General features: G+C 43.1%; 1 protein-coding gene across 18 annotated transcripts in view; it reads right to left on the minus strand.

Moving 5' to 3' along the window:
* Positions 1-16,057, minus strand: part of ryr1b (ryanodine receptor 1b (skeletal)) — a 74,023-nt gene that overhangs the window by 18,935 nt on the left and 39,031 nt on the right. For 12 of the 18 annotated variants that reach the window (XM_031863706.1, XM_031863699.1, XM_031863698.1 and 9 more), the window contains 31 exons: positions 15,845-15,935; positions 15,416-15,556; positions 15,137-15,300; positions 14,721-14,799; positions 14,524-14,613; positions 14,196-14,336; positions 13,304-13,381; positions 13,128-13,203; positions 12,904-13,027; positions 12,086-12,201; positions 11,916-11,983; positions 11,578-11,699; positions 11,299-11,348; positions 9,395-9,455; positions 9,173-9,299; positions 8,976-9,084; positions 8,792-8,873; positions 8,426-8,556; positions 7,995-8,315; positions 7,632-7,872; positions 7,103-7,190; positions 6,907-6,999; positions 6,494-6,508; positions 4,716-4,886; positions 4,576-4,635; positions 4,287-4,421; positions 4,026-4,138; positions 3,819-3,915; positions 3,611-3,717; positions 3,464-3,515; positions 3,034-3,114 (listed from right to left, as the gene is read on the minus strand). In XM_031863706.1, the coding sequence (XP_031719566.1) occupies positions 3,034-3,114; positions 3,464-3,515; positions 3,611-3,717; positions 3,819-3,915; positions 4,026-4,138; positions 4,287-4,421; positions 4,576-4,635; positions 4,716-4,886; positions 6,494-6,508; positions 6,907-6,999; positions 7,103-7,190; positions 7,632-7,872; positions 7,995-8,315; positions 8,426-8,556; positions 8,792-8,873; positions 8,976-9,084; positions 9,173-9,299; positions 9,395-9,455; positions 11,299-11,348; positions 11,578-11,699; positions 11,916-11,983; positions 12,086-12,201; positions 12,904-13,027; positions 13,128-13,203; positions 13,304-13,381; positions 14,196-14,336; positions 14,524-14,613; positions 14,721-14,799; positions 15,137-15,300; positions 15,416-15,556; positions 15,845-15,935 (3,424 nt within the window). The remainder of the gene's footprint in view (positions 1-3,033; positions 3,115-3,463; positions 3,516-3,610; positions 3,718-3,818; positions 3,916-4,025; positions 4,139-4,286; positions 4,422-4,575; positions 4,636-4,715; positions 4,887-6,493; positions 6,509-6,906; positions 7,000-7,102; positions 7,191-7,631; positions 7,873-7,994; positions 8,316-8,425; positions 8,557-8,791; positions 8,874-8,975; positions 9,085-9,172; positions 9,300-9,394; positions 9,456-11,298; positions 11,349-11,577; positions 11,700-11,915; positions 11,984-12,085; positions 12,202-12,903; positions 13,028-13,127; positions 13,204-13,303; positions 13,382-14,195; positions 14,337-14,523; positions 14,614-14,720; positions 14,800-15,136; positions 15,301-15,415; positions 15,557-15,844; positions 15,936-16,057) is intronic. The other 6 variants (XM_031863710.1, XM_031863707.1, XM_031863701.1 and 3 more) reach the window with 3 other exon arrangements.

Below are 16,057 nucleotides of genomic sequence, written 5' to 3' on the forward strand. Positions count from 1 at the left end.
CACACACACACACACACACACACACACACACACACACACACACACACTCTCTCTTTCAATGGAACACAATGTGTGTTAGTGATGGAGACAGTTATTCCAGCTCTTGACATCTTCCAGAGGCAGCAAACAGTCGATGGCAGCAGACATTTCTTCCCCGGGCATACCACAACACACCACACATTTCACACATACTTACGAGGAAGCAACAGCAGTCGTCTGAGCAACACAGCATGCAGATCCTGCTATCCAACAGTACAAACCCAGAGCCCTTCAGTTGTGCTACCTGCAGCAGCATCATGTGGTTCCTCTCTGTCCTTAAGTTTAAACACGGGACTCTAAGTGTTGACTAGGAGTATCATAAAGTGCCTATAGTTTAAAAAATATATTTGGGATTTCAATAGTTAATGTTCTAAATTTGCGCTCGCAAGGCTGGGCAATTTTAAGATAAACCATTATATGTTTGATAAATCAATTAGAGGTTTTGATTTGATAAAAAGGATGACTTATTAGGATTACCAGCCAGAGGAGAAGGGTCATATTCAGTGGGGAAAAAACAGATATTTTGTAAATTATAAGGTCATACATTTCCAAGAAAAAAACGTTTTTGTCAAACCACCTCACTTCCCTTCAATTTGCAAGGTTGGATCAACCTCATCACACCACACCACCGTTTAACACTATGGTACTGTGAGTGCAAAATATAATATATTAGTATCTATTTATGTTCATAACAGAATACAGAACATAAAAGAAAATGCATATATGTATCTTTCAGTACCTTCGCCTCGCTCAGAGGCTACCCTTACCATAATAACACTACTTTAGGCCTCCGGTTCTGAAAAGCGAAGCCAATGCGCATGAAATGACTCTACTTCTCACTTGATTTATTACCTCAGTAAATATTGTTGAGCTTATTTTCTCAATCTCTAGTTTCAAGTCTTCTTCAATACAGCATGATGTTCATTTTGCAAATTAGGGTCACATTTAGAGTCAAATAGACCATAAAGTGGAGTCTTATTTAGGGCGGCGCTACCTTGTGATAGACAGGTCATTACCGCTACCAGAGCCGTATACGGCGTCTCTACGTCACTCCTCCACAGTCTAAATATGGGGATAAAAAATCCCATGAAGGCACTTTTATAATCTCAGAGAATATTTAAGGTTTTTTTCTCATAAATGTGAGTTTTTTTCTCGGAATACTTCCCCCTCCTCCGCCTTCATTATTATTATTATTTTTAACCTAAAATGGCCCAAATGCGTCAGCTTATATATCAAATAGCAAGAAACAATTTTTTTATACAAAATAAAATCATATTATTGAATGCGTTTGCAGATATTGTTTACTGTTGTCAATATAACGTACATAATATGGAGACCTGACTGAAATTGAAAACTGTACAGTGTCATACTATATTATACTACTTTAATACTGCTACATAGTACTGTATGCTACTTCACTGCAACACCCACTGTACTGCACTGTCCTATCATACAACATTAATCCTTTTGTTACAAATAAAACAGTACAGCTGAGACGAACAACTATCCTCTCAACATAAGAGGTTAGATTTGACCCTCCCACTTCATACCATGCGTAAAGCCTCCACCCAAAGCACCCAGAACGGGAGCTACCCATCCCTCCGCCCCCCCTCCTTCCTAAGCCTGACTGTTTTTAAAAATAGTGGAACTTTTCTCTACTTACAGAGGTTCTGCTCATCTTTTTCCGAGCAAACTATGTGTCTTTGTGATGAGTGAGAAGAGATCGAATGTGGCTGAGGGTGTGAGTGTGTCTGCATGTGAGTCAGTGTATGATTGCATGAGTGGGTGCTTGGCTTTGGGACAGTGTGTGTATGGCTGAGTGTGCAGGCTTTTACTGTAGTCCTTGGTGAGCACAGAGAGGGAGACTTGTTAACATCGTCCAATTCAAAATAAAGACAAACAAAATCGGTTACTTTGCCGGTTAGATTTCAAGTTATTAGGCGAGTCCATATGGGTGAACGCAGCCCGATTAGCAGGTGAGTACAGGAGGGTGTGAGTCAGGAAAGGGTGGTGCAAGCCTGGGGGAGACTGACCATGGACACACAAGAGAGCTGGTTCCACTGTTAGGAAACCTGCTGCGTGGCTTCAGAGATTATCGGTTTCTAAAAATAGCTGCTTGTCTTGGATGACAACATCACATTTCTGAGCACATATCAGCTTCCATGAAGGAATAGACAGGATGTTGTGGTGATGAAAATAACACTGAGGCTGCTTTCACACCAAGTCGGGCGTTAAGTGGACCATGTGAGTTTTACCGCAACGCCTGATTTGGTGTGAAAGAGATTTGCAGTGCAAATGGGTGTTGTGCTGCCCTCCAGGAAAAGCCATGGATCTCTATACCTACAACATCAGTCTCCAAACCTGGCTTTTGAAGCAAAAGAAATCATTGAGATGCTCATTCAAATTATCAGACATAGTCAGGGGTTGATTTACCTTTAGGTGCTGCTGAGCACATTTGTCCATATTAAATGTGCAGTTAAAATACTTTTTTGCACTGCTAAATTGTGGCCTTACTAGATCTGTTAACAACAGACATGAAGAACAGACATTTGGTCATTTGCTGTAAACTTCAATCAACCCCTAAACAAATTGAGAAGCACATCAGGTTTGGAAATTGTGATTCTGAAACTATGACACCAAGCAAAGACTCACTGGTTTGTTTTGACCTCCGTTTCATTTTGTTGTCTTTAGCTGCACCGACTCTCTGCACCCAAGTCATGCAATTTAGGAAATATAACAACTCAAGTCCACAACATTGAACCGACTGGTGGGCAGAGTCCAGCAAAGGCATGCACAGGTCAGTCCACAATAGCAGGAAACAGACAAGTGTTGTGAGTGGACGAGAGAAAAGACAGGAAGAGAGAATAAAAAAGAGAAGATTTGTGGTGGTGGGGGGGTGTGCCGAGTGTGTTTTCAAGGTGTGGTCACTCAGTGCATGGGGAGTTGCTTCTCCGCTGACTCCCCCTGTCTCCCATCCCTTGGTCCCCCCCATACCATCTCTGTCTGTCGCACCTCAAAGGCTGGCTCCTCCCCCTCCTGATCTCCCCCTTCGTCCTCCTCACCAATGTGGCAGCTCTGGAGGGAGATGACAGCAAGTGCAAGACCACATCAGATTTAGCAATCACACATTTACATATGATTGACATTTTGATCCCTTCCAATTGCCATATTCATGTTTCATTTTCATGTCTCGTGAAAGCTTAAATATGTATGTGACTGGAGGGCAAGTAAACCAATATCAGGTATGTTCAGGGTTAATGTAAATAATTGTTGTTGAAGGCAAATGTACTACAAACAACCAACACCAGACTTTCTGTTGTACAATTCCAATCTATTATTTTCAGCTGTATGTAATTCAGTATTTCTTTCTATCTATTTATTCACATCCAGACCATTTAAAGATGCTGCTCACTGACTGTCTTACCTTTGCCATAATATCAGCATAAGACATGTAGAGATGGTCAACGTCGAGTTTACTGTAATGAGAAAACACAGGACAGGACTCAACAAGTCTCAGTGAGGGAACGGGTCATTAAAGAGGTGAGTCGCAGACGAAGCAAAATGCCCTCACCTCTTCTCTGTGAGAGCTGTGCGGCTGAAATGAAGAATCAGCTGATGAAGGGGGTCAGGCTTCGTCTCGGTCTCCTCTTCCTCTTCCTCCTCTTCCTCCAAGGCTTTCTAATTATTGGAGTTAACATACGACTGGCATTAAGGAGATATTGCCCACGATGTGTAGGTTTATCTTATGATTCATGTGTTTAAAAGGGAGGATGACTTACTGACAAGTCGTCGATCATCTTGTCCTCAAATGAGTAACCTTCAGTCTCTAACCAGTTGCGTTTGTAGGCGTCCAAGAACATGTTGGTTGCCCTGTGCCTGTGAGAGGAGAGGAGAGGAGACGGTTGTAAAGCTCATGTCTCATGTAAAGCCTTCAGATTATTTTATTGAGTGTTTTTTTCGTTATTGAGTATGAGGGGAATCATTACGCGGGGACGTTGTACAAGGGCGTCATCCTGAAACAGGCTACCACGGCCCTGCGACGCTGTTTGGACAGCAGCTTGTGCCACACCATTTTCTTTGACTTGAAGGGATGCTCCGTCTAGAGAGAGAGAAAAAGCGTTGACCCAACAAATCCTCATTTTTGTAGCAAAAGCTTGTCAAGACAATGAATTCAATGTGTATACAGTCTGTGTATACAGTCATGTGTGTTTGCTCGCAGAGCACTTGAGCTTGTGTCCTTTACTCACCACCTCAATGTGGTAAAGGACAGCAGACACCTCTTGAACCCTTTTCACCACCTTCTCAGGGTCCTCAGCATCCTCAGCCTTTCCAGACAGCTCCTTATAAAGGGACATCTGCCAGCGCATAGCGGGGTCCTCCACCTGAAGCCAAAGGGCAAATATGTAGGCTGCGTGTTTAAACCCTCGCAGGTGTCTGTATTGGCCTGAACCCCGGAATTGCCGCTTGCGGTTATTTTTACATTTTTAATATCTACTATCATCTTCAATATGTGAAATAATTAAAAGGTCTACTCACCTTGCCTTGCAGATGCAGATTGTTGTTCAAGAACTCCCTCACCTCTTCATCTGTGTCTTTCTACAAGGAAAGAGGCCGAGATTCAGGCGACACTCAGAATGTATTTGTTCATAAAGTTGACTTCGAACACTTCAAAGTACCAGTGAGTATCTGAGCTTGGCGAGGTTGATGAGCTCCTGGTCTGCCGGAGAGCACATGTTGAGTCCGATAGGAAGCATCTTTTTTAACGCTGCAACGATAAGGGAGGTCTGCACAGAGTAGCGATCCCCCCGCCGCTTCTTCTTGGTACGCTCCTGCTCTGAGCCTCCAGACTACAGACAGAAAGAAAAGTTCAGACCGATCCATCACTGTTCCACTTACAAGCCCCTGCGCCTCACACCTCAAATATTTCCTTTTCAGAATATATTTTTGTGATAGTTACACAATTTTAGACAAATATTAGACAAAAAAAAAAACGACATAAGACTACTTCTAACACAAAACACAACAGAAAATTGACACAATGAGAAGCCAAGAACCAACTGTCGAGTAACATTTTACGCACAACATGCTGATGAAGTGAATCGACAAGTGAAAGTAATTATTCATGTGCTGAAATTGAACAACACATTTTCTCATGAATATCAACTTGTGGTGGCGCTTCAGGTGCTTCACTGCTGCATCAGCTGCAGTCGATACACACAAAGCAGCCTCACTGTTAGTAGTGCAGTGGCCAGACAGGGCACATCCTGTCCAATGGACAGCACGCAGAATAGCACAAGTCTATGGGGGGGGGGGGCCTGGAGCTCTTCTCACACGCTCCTGTCCTGAGGCGGCCAGTGCTCATTACCAACTGTTGTCTGGCCTTTACAGCAACCCCTCTGCCCTCAGCGCAGTGTGCCTCTGTGGGTCCACACTGCTCTTTGGCCAGAGAGAGGCGTTGTGATGATCAGGCAACAGAAGCTTACCACAGTAATGCCCATCTGATAGCCCAGGAGAGGAGGTTTTTCATATTCATCTTACAGCAACCACAAAAAGAAAAACATTAGAGACTCAACGATTTAACTTTTTAATGGTGTCAATGAATTAGATATGGAGGGGCGAGTCCAGTTAGTAAATGACTGGTGATGTCGAACTAGCTTCAGTTTCCCCTCCCCGACATACGCTGCTGATGGATCAAGCGAATGGTGACAGTGAAGAATGGTAGTTTTTTTTGGGGTGTAAACAGGTAGTGAAGACGAAGCCGATGATAATATTCAAAAGAGAAGAGTCCCCCTGCGCAGGAATCTTTACCACAAGAAGCTGAAAGAAATCCAAGCGTCAATAACAACATCTCAACATCACAGATGGCACAGTAGCGTGGGCTCCACAACTGTGTCCAACGGGGACGATCTGAAGGCAAACTGTTTATTAATCAACAGACAGGTAGGGGGTGATGGCGCTCAGCTGCAGGAGTGCACGCTCCAAAAAAAGACATACGCAGCAGCTCAGCCGAGCGCCATGAAACCTCTCAGGCCACTACGATCTACGGCAAAGAGCTTTCATCAAGCCGCTCCAGACCCCTACGCACACATATACACAAAGATAAGAACACACGCTCATGTCGCTAATACACGCCCAGTCATGCTCAACATCACTCAAATATGTCCCACTCACAGAAAACATTCATTACAGAAGCAGTTTCAACTAAATCTACATTTAAACATTATTATACCACCCATTGATCCGCATTATTGGAACATTGCTATTACTATTGTTGTGAGTCTTCCACTGATAGTGTTTATAACCCTGTGTGCCTCTATGTACAGTATGTGTGTGAATATTGGGGTCTGTGTTTTAAGAAGTGTGGAGGTTCCATGGGAGCGCTTGATGAAATGCCTCCCAAAACTCTAGGGTGCCATGCGATCAGCACAGCGCTCGTGCACAAACACAGTCTAACCTCTCCATCTCCGGCCTAGAGGCCCAGCGTCCAACCCCGACACAGGATATAAGGAGAAAACACAGTTAGCAACACTCCTGCTAGTGCCTGAACACTATGTACTGCCACTTACATGGTCCTGGAAGAGGAAGAGGTATTAGTTATGTAAAGGCAGAGTACTCTAACAATTCTAGAAAAGGATTATTATTTACCTGACGTTCTCATCCATTTAAGGAAAGAAAGGAAATAACAGCTGAGAATGGTTAAGAGGGGTTTCATTTAAAGTCTTACCCGCTTGGAATGGGTGGTGTTAGTGAAATATTAATTATTAGAGTTTGTGTTACAGCCCAAGATATGGAATGAGTGAATAAAACATCTTATTGAGTAAAAGGCTATGTTCTTCTTGGCCATTTTGTCTGCATGTCCGCTCTCACCTTGCTCATCTTGCTCTTACTGTCAGCAGTCAGGAAGGACATGTTGTTGATCTCATTCATCACTACAAAGTTCTGCTCCTCCCTCTTAAAGTTCTGTAATGAATAACACAAAGAAAGGTGGTAGACGGCAAAGGACGGACACAATTCACCAAATAGAAAGAAGAAGAAAAAGACCACAGAAAACAGAGAGACTCACGTGGGATTTGGACCAGAAAATGAAGACCTCTCCCACCATCCTGAAAAGCTCCTCAGCATCTGGGTCGGGACAGGTCAACCACCTTGCCCTGCAGGCAGAGACAGCAATGGATACATTCAAGCACTCGAATCAAAGTCTGCAAGTCCTGCTTAAGAGATATGTCCTTTTCACAGATAGGAGTTGAAATATAATATTGATCCTCTTAGAGTTGCAGACATGATTTCGATAAGCAGTTTCCACGGTATCTTTAAACTTGCTTTAGGGAACCACAAGCACCACCAACTGCAAATACTGAAAGTTTTCCCTTTTCGTATATTGTACTTAAACATGCCCATAACATCTTTTTCAGTCAAAGACGTGCTTTAGTCTCCAAATTGAACACAGTAATAGTACTCTTAAAGAAAAACAATGCTCATTGATTGTGAGTCACTCAGGACAAAAGTGTCAACTAAATCTCAAACTGTGATACGAACGATATACAGCAATAATGCGTTTTACACATTTATCGTGTCCTCGTGAGTTCAGCTACCTGTTATTGTCCACGTAGCGGATGAGCAAAGGGTAGAGAGCATACAGGTCCCGACACAGCACGGCGAACTCGTCTCTGATGGTCCCGTTTTCGCTGTCCACCTCTATCTTGCCCTCCATCCGCAGCTGATCCTCCTCCGCCACCACCTTACCTGTGCGCTTCTTCAGTTTTTCCATGGTGGGGATGAAGTGGGATTTAAGCATCTCTGGTTTAGCCCTGCTGACGATGGGCTGGGCAAACACTGGACAAGGGGCGCACAGGAAACAGCAGTAAGAGTCTGCATGGTCTTCTCCAAATAGGAGATGAACAACATGTGAAAAAGAAGATGTCTCGCATCGCATTGAGAATCTTCCTCCCACTGACCTGCCAATCTCTTCATCCAGGAGGCCTCGTCTATACCCAGGTTGTTAACCACAATCTTCATGATGCTGCCCAGCAGCTGGTTCAGCTGCTCGGAGGTGATGGAGGTGCACAGCTGGCCCTCCATCTCGGGGAAGTTCTCCAGGCCCCTCTCCCACCAGCGTGGGAGGTAGTTACACAGCATGGGCAGGGTGATCTCAATCACGTGGGGCATTTCTGTGTAGCGAGCCCCGGACTCAGCCAAGTCATGGATCTCCTTCATCAGGACCTCCAGCTCTGGGATATCCGTGCACAGCTCCTCCACTTGGTTGGGAAGACCCAGAACTGAAGACGGAGAGAGTAGACGGACGAAATAAAAGGTAGGGAAACAATTTATTATCAACCCAACTCTAGGGTAATGTTGTGCTGAGGAGGAAAACAAGGCGAAAACTCACTAGTTCTCTCTCTGGGAGTCTTGGTGGTATAAACAGAAAACATGTTGAACTCATTCAGCGATGGCTCAAGGAAGGCCACCGGCATAGCAGCTGCTAAGTGGGCCAGACACTCGCCAAGAGCTGGTCGCTGTCTGCAGAAGAGAAAAATAACACAAAATCTTAATGAAATGTCAAAATCAATCTTTGAAAGCATGATATTTTTTCCCTGTTTAATGATCTTTATGCAGTTTTTCCTGTGAATGAAGGGAATCAGGATTGAGGGCGTGTGGATTTTGGGCCATTTAAATGATATTCACTTGACAATCAAATCCTATATAAAAGCAAATTGCTAAAGACACTTTCACAGATCCAGAGGTCTCTACTCACTTCTCTACATGTGGAGTCTTCACTGTGCCCAGAGAGTAGATACTGCACATCAAACGGTAGCAGGATATTTGCAGGTCGTCCACTGAGGATGCAGAGCAGAGAGGCATTGCATTAGCTATGAGTCAAGAGCCACAACGGGCGAGCCATGACCCGTTAACTCAATGGAGAGGAGCGCTTCACTCACACATGACGTCATCCCCAAACTGGTGCTGAGCGATGTGGTCGAACAGTGAGGTGAGGACTGGCAGCAGGGCATTGGTGGTGTAGTTGATGTTCTGGGACACACCCTTAACCTACAGGAACACAGACACATATACACATATCCGCTCAAAGGGAAGATGAACATGTACAAAAACAAAGCGGTTGGGAGCCATCTCTCACCTGGTTCCGACTGGACACTTTGCCCAGTTTCAGATTCTCAACCATCTTCTCAATGTCATCGGCAGCGCTCTCAAAGAACTGGCGCAGGACGGCCTTGACAATCTCAGGGCCCGATTTCATAACGGTCCTTAAAGATGAGGACACAAAATATCATCATCTCGGATGTTTTGTTTCCATTTTCTTTCTGCCTGGGGTTTGTGTTATGGATAGATTGTGAGTTACCTGGCATCCAGCGATCGTGAGAGGATGTGCAGGCAGTTTACCACTGCGCCTGCATCTGTTCCTGAAAACAACAGCGCAAAGATGTGTTGTCAGAGACGTCCACTTTATAATAGAGCTCAATTTATTGTAAAGGAAAGATTTATTCATAGTCTTAAGAGTTAAGCACTCCACTAAAAACAGAAAGCACAAACAGTTACAGTAGTGCGTGTTAAAAAACAATGACCAAACTCAAAATTACATTAAAAACATTAATTTTGACTCATTACACAACTGAGACAACTTAAACACGTAATTATGAAACAGTTGAATCCTACATTGCTATAGTGTGCTATGCGCTCCATTTAAAACTTTACAGTTCGTCTGCAGTTCTGCATTGACTATCATGTAGTTGCCAGTGTCTAGTGACCGCTGGTTACATAAGAGTAGTGACTATTGGAGACGCATGGTGGTGAAGATGGAGAATGAGGTTAAAACACATACTGCCTCACATAAGATAAAATGTTGAATAGGCAAACCAGATTTATCTGAAAGATCCACATTTCCATGAAAACACGCACAGAAAACACATGAAGATCCCTCTTCATTCATCTCTTTTAATGCCACATGTACGGTCTATGTGTGCATGTATGAGAGTACCATAAGAAATGTCTTGATAAAATAATTAAAAGGCATTGCAGAGGTGAATTCTATATGTGGGAATGTTCCTTTGTTTTCTATGAGCAATCACAGTAATGATGTTAACTTATAAATCACACAATGCTCAGGCAGTTCTTTGTCATATCCCTGCAGTTGCGGTCTTGAAATAAACAAGCAATGCAGTCCATTCTGAGCAGAGACTTTCAAAAAGAGGTCTTGAGACCAATCGAGTAATACAACACTGAAAAGTACAACTGTATAAACACCTGGGCCCAGATGTGTGAACGATGCGTACGCACAAAAAGCATGCATACGGCACTTGGAATTTATAAAAGAAGAAAGTGCGGTGAGAATGTGCCTCACTGCTGGTGAAATGATAAGCTGGACATGAAATATAAGATGATGTCTCCTTATAGTGAAACATTTTGTAGGTTATTTTACAGTTTTACTGATGTTTTATAATTTTTGCGATCTACACAGCATTCTGTAAAATGTCAATCTGAGGCATCCAAGCCATCATCTCAGTTAATGATCCTTTAGCTTTGTCCTGAATCATGAAGCTCTTTGTAAAGTTGATTTCAAGATGAGCTCAATGAATTAGTCATTGATCACCTGTGAGGTGTTTAATAATGAAGACTGACGTATCACCACGATGATTGTTTTCAGATACATGTGATAAATGTAAGGTATTTGCGCTATAAATAGTCATAGCCGTGTGTAAAGGTCGCAGGTAACTGGAGAACCTTGACTTGCACTACTTTGCCGTTCTTCTCATTGACGGATGTAATAACTGGTGGAGCAGGCTCAAGAATTACTCCATCCATTTATGGCTACTCGTATGAGAACCAGTGAGGCTTGTGCACGTGAGTTCAGTCCCACAACGATTGAGATTTATAAAACACAATCAGGCTTATGAGTGGCTTCATAAATCTGACGAATAGAATGCATATTCATATTTCTGCTTTTGTGTATACACAGAGTTTTAGTTGTGAATCTACGTAGAGTTTCATGAATCTGGTTGTAGGAAAACAAAAAAAAAATCAAAGCCAAGCAGAAGTTGAGCTTAAGACAGAGCAGACGAGTAGATCCAGTAAGCAGTAAGGGAGGGATGAGAGAGTGGGGAGGACAGAGTGTGTGATACAATGTACGGAATAACATCATGACATATATAAATGGGACGGTAGGAAGGAAGAGGAAGTGAAAAACAATTCAGAAACAGAGGGACAGAGATGGTGAGAGGGCGTAACGCCACCATGCAGGTTCCTTACCAAAAAGAGAAACTCTGTGCCTCACCAAAGCCCCCAACTTACAGAAGATACTGAGGTCGGAGGAGAAGGAGGGAGAACGGTAGAGGGAAACAGGGCAGGAAAGACGTTTGAAGTGACACAGAAAGCAAAAGGGAGGTCAAGGATTTTTAACTGGATATTGCACAATAGGAGAGAGATGGAGACAGGGAAGAGGGCCGACACGGTCACAGTACTGTACTAGAGGAAAGCTAGAACAGATCATTCAGACAACATACCAGTCTTTGCTTTTTTTTCACATACCTTGCAATCATCTCCTTCTCCTTGTTGGAGGAATGCCCTCCACTACCCAAGACTTTAGCGGGAGTGGAGAGGAAGTACAGGCAGTGGTTTTTGAAATATTGATTGACCAGCGGCAGGAGGATCTATAAAAAATAACCAGATGAAATATGAACTGCAGAAAATAACTACCGAAGAAACGCATCATCATGCCATTAAACAGGCTCCATGTTTCTGTGTTCATGAACAGGATGGCGACTACAAACCAACATTTCTGGCAACAATTACATGTATTTCACCAAGACTGGATCCCGACACAGGTTAGCTTCTGTACAGTTTCTATGCAGCATCAAACGGCTCACCTTGGCAAAAAATTTGATCTCTTGTTCATGTGGCGACTTCTCCACTCTACCACTGCTGACCACGGCCTCTGTTCAAAAAAAACGGAATTAAAATCAAGACAGCCCTCAAAAGGTGCATGTTGATTAAACGGTGCGCAGTTAAAAGTTAGAAGTCTCTCAAAGCACAGTACCGAGATGAGCAATGAACTCCTGGGCGATGTCCATCCATTTAAGGAGCTTCTGGAGGAAGCCGTAGGCGAAACGCTTCTCAATGGAGGAAATGTCCTGCTCCATGTCCTTCAGTCCCCTGAAGAGAGAGGAACAATGAAATATAGAGAGAGGGGGACACATGGACAGAACTGGGTCGTTCCTGTTACGCAGCAACATTTCTGTCCCCGTGAATTAATACGTTACATTTTCTTTAAAACGTGTCAAATATTTATAATAAAATGTCTTAAATTACAGCTGCTGTTCGCTTGTTTTTACCATTTTATTTCATTTACTGTGTGTCTCTGAAGTAATCTCATCGTTGTTAGTCGTTTCTCACGTTCAAAAAAAAAAAAAGAAAAGACGACGACACTTGGGAGGGATCTCAAAGGTGTAAAGTTGGGTGAGCATACATGTTTCATGGGGTTAATCTGTTTGTCACACTCAATAATTTCCATCCTGTTCGGCTAAATTATGAAGAAAGTTATATCTGATATAGGCCTAGTTATAAAAGTTCTGTTTATGTTTAGATGGCTAGCTCGCTAAATCTAGATCACTCACAGAGCTAAGGCTAACTCAGCTCAAACTGTTTCACCCTATCAGGTCTACAGACCAATACAAACCAGTAACAGTAATTATTATTTGAGCGCCATAGATTGTTCCTATGTAATGCAAAACGCATGAAAAATCTCTTTATGTGTTCCTGCACAACAGGGAGGACCCTGCTATCAGAGGAAACCGTTCTATGTTCTATCCATCTATGCTCTAATCTTCAATGAACTGGTGAGAACATCCTGCTTACCTTGTCACAGCATATCCATTGAGCTGCAGGAACTTGAGCAGGTCCTGGGCCTTCTCCCTGTCCCTGGCCTTCTCCTTAGCCGTCAGGGTGTCATACGGCACGAGCAGAGGATGGGTGCCACCACCTAACAGAGGTCATTTATGGACTCAACAGACTGCAAACTAGCAATGATCACTAAAAACAAACTCCTCAGATTATGATGTGTCATAGAAAACCCCTCTTACCTTTGGACTGTATCTCCAGCTTCTTCTTCCTGCCCCAGGTGTTGTGGTAGTTCTCAGCCAGCTGCTCGGCCATAGACTGCACGGTGAGGGTGACAACATTATATAGTCAGGCTCCTGACAGTCCAACCAAACTATGAGACCTACAGTTACCTGTGCTGTGACAGAAAGATACGCACCTGTAGCTCTCTGGACAGGGCCATTCCTGCGATATCAATTGGCTGAGGGTTGTAGCCATGACTGGGATCATAAGTGGCCTGAAGACAGAAAACACATCATACAGAGATGTGGTTCTCCGTGTGAGGTTTAGGGACCTCTAGAGGACTCCAGGAGGTTCCCACAAAAAGATAACTGCTTTCATTTCACCATTGTTTCCCCCATTTAAGTATGCACAAGTGCAGAAGGTTTAAGAATACTGATTTCAATGGGTCAACAGATAGGTCGGATTATTTTCACCCCTTTTTTAGACCTGGAGGGACAGCCAAGTTTTGACATTATCACAATATTCAAGTCAATTTTATTTATATAGTCCAATGTCACAAATCACAAATTTGCTTCAGGGGCTTTACAGTCGGTACATTAGACACGTTCTGTCCTAAGACCCTCAGAGCAGATAAGGAAAAACTCCCCAAAAAAACCTTAAACAGGGAAAGAAAACAATGGAGGAAACCTCAGGAAGCGCAATTGAGAAGGGAGCCCTCCCACAGGAAAGACAGGCGTGCAACAGATGTCGTGTGTATAGAGTAATATAATCAAATACAACATAGGCAACTCATATGACAAATGACACATATAACAGAATATGTATGAATGTATGAAAAGATAATACAGGAGGATGTTAAGCAGCTTCCTGGTGTCACCAAACAGATGGAGTCACGCAACCTCCTCACCGCTATGGAAAGAGGACAGGCTACACAAAGAAAATGTGGCTTTCCAGAGCCACTTACCACTTATGATTCCAAAAAGGGAACAATAAGTACGGAACAAAAATCCATCTAAAAGTCAATTCATTTCCCTTCAGGAACAACGTATTCTAATACCTAGTGGTGTTTTCACTCCTCCCTCTTTTACCTGAGCAGTTTGGGAGATCTTGCGTGTGGCGGCCTTCTTCTCCACTTCTCCCTCCCCGTCCCTGGCTTTATCCAAGGTCCACTCCCAGGCCAGCATGGCTTTGACGGATTCTTTGATGGGCCAACGATAAATCTCCTTGTCCTGAGAAACAGAGAGAAGAGGATTTGGAAATGAACAGTGAGCCTGTCAACAACACACTGTATTCAGAATGTGGTGAATCAGAGATGAGACGTTCATGGCTCAGGAATACTTGTTTAATCCTGCTTGGCTAAAGTTCAGTACCCGTGTGCAGACGATCAGGATTCAGACAAGACAGAAGAATCATTACCTTTTCAGAGAAGGTTTTGTACGGCCGCAGCATTGGGTGAGACTTAGCGTTCTCATCCAACGCCTCTCCGTAGGTCCAGTTGTTCTGAATCTGAAAATAGATTTAACCATTGAAATAATTAATACAAAGTGCAAAACGATTTCAAAAAGACAAACGGGCACTTCCATGTCTGCTGATTTACATGTTTGGTAACTGACCTTCTCAAAGGCCCATCTGTCATGAGTGTGATCTGCAAACTTGTTGATGAAGGCATCCAGCCTCTCTGGGATGATGGTGCTGTGAATAAGTTATATTCATATTTAGTGTGAGGTCATGAACACCAGCCACTATTAAACTTGTGGATTACGTATGTAATTCCCTGTTCGTGCTTAGGTCACGTCACCTCAGCTGTCTTCCTCACAGTTAACTTCTTTTTATTTTTTATTTTGAAAATGAGGCGTACACTCAAGGCGTGAGAAATCACATCAAATTGCACAAAAAAAGTTTTTCTTCAAGTTAACCTGCGGTGAATATTTGATTATACAAATCACTGTGTAAAGTATTCCTTTAAAGAACGATAAGTATTGGAACTTGTGTGAACTATTTGTGTACTGTCTTGCATTTCTCTGCTCACTTGGTGGTCTCCACTGGTTTGGGGTCGAAGTTGCCTTCAGCATCCACAGAGGCCTTCTTCTCCACGTGAGAGGAGTAGGTGGCATCCACGTAGTCAGGCGGGATGGCTCCTGCTATAGCGCAGAGGCAGGGCATGGCGATCTTGAAGAGCTCTGCGTCGTATTTCTGGAATTTCAGGATGACAGCAGAGACGTCACGTTGATAATGACACAAGCTTTCAACCTGTGCGATCACACTGGTTTGACCACTGTGCGTGGACACCAAGAGATTCCTCTCTCACCTTGTGCGCCAGAGACTCAAAGATTCCCCAAAAGAGTTTACGAGACAGATGCAGCTCCTCCTCTGAAGTCACCCCGAAATTAGCCCATCCATTAGGCAAGCAGTAGTACTTCCAGCAGCGCTCATAGTGATTGGTCAACAGCTGAAACAATTAAATTACAGATCGAAATAAAATATATCTTTAATACATGGTATTCCCAAGAAAGCTATTTACTGGTAATTACTGTATGTAACAACTGAACAAGAAACTGCAATAATCACTGTGATGTAATGCATACATTATTGTGTTTGAATTGATTGTTTGTTAAACACAAATTGGGTGTATATATGTAGCATTTCTTTTTGTTTCTACAAAAGTTCTAATTATATAAGTTTTCATTGTTATAAAATGAAATGAAGCAAATACAATAGAATTAAATGGCAGGCCAACCTTGAGAGGCATCTTTGCATATTCGTTGAGGATGGGCACATCAAATACCAGCCGTCGAAGCAGATGCTGCAGCATGGAGGGTCGAAGGTACCTGTGAACGTCATCGAAATGCTTCATGAGGAATCGAGCTGTTTGGAAATGGATGTTGTTTCTTTCGTGGGTTCTATATTGTTGCGAAATATGTTTAGAATTAAATATTTTTATTGTTAAAAG

The sequence above is a fragment of the Anarrhichthys ocellatus genome, unplaced genomic scaffold, assembly GCF_004355925.1.
Source record: "Anarrhichthys ocellatus isolate YVR2014 unplaced genomic scaffold, GSC_Weel_1.0 scaffold29, whole genome shotgun sequence".
In the NCBI taxonomy this organism is placed as follows: Eukaryota; Metazoa; Chordata; class Actinopteri; order Perciformes; family Anarhichadidae; genus Anarrhichthys; species Anarrhichthys ocellatus.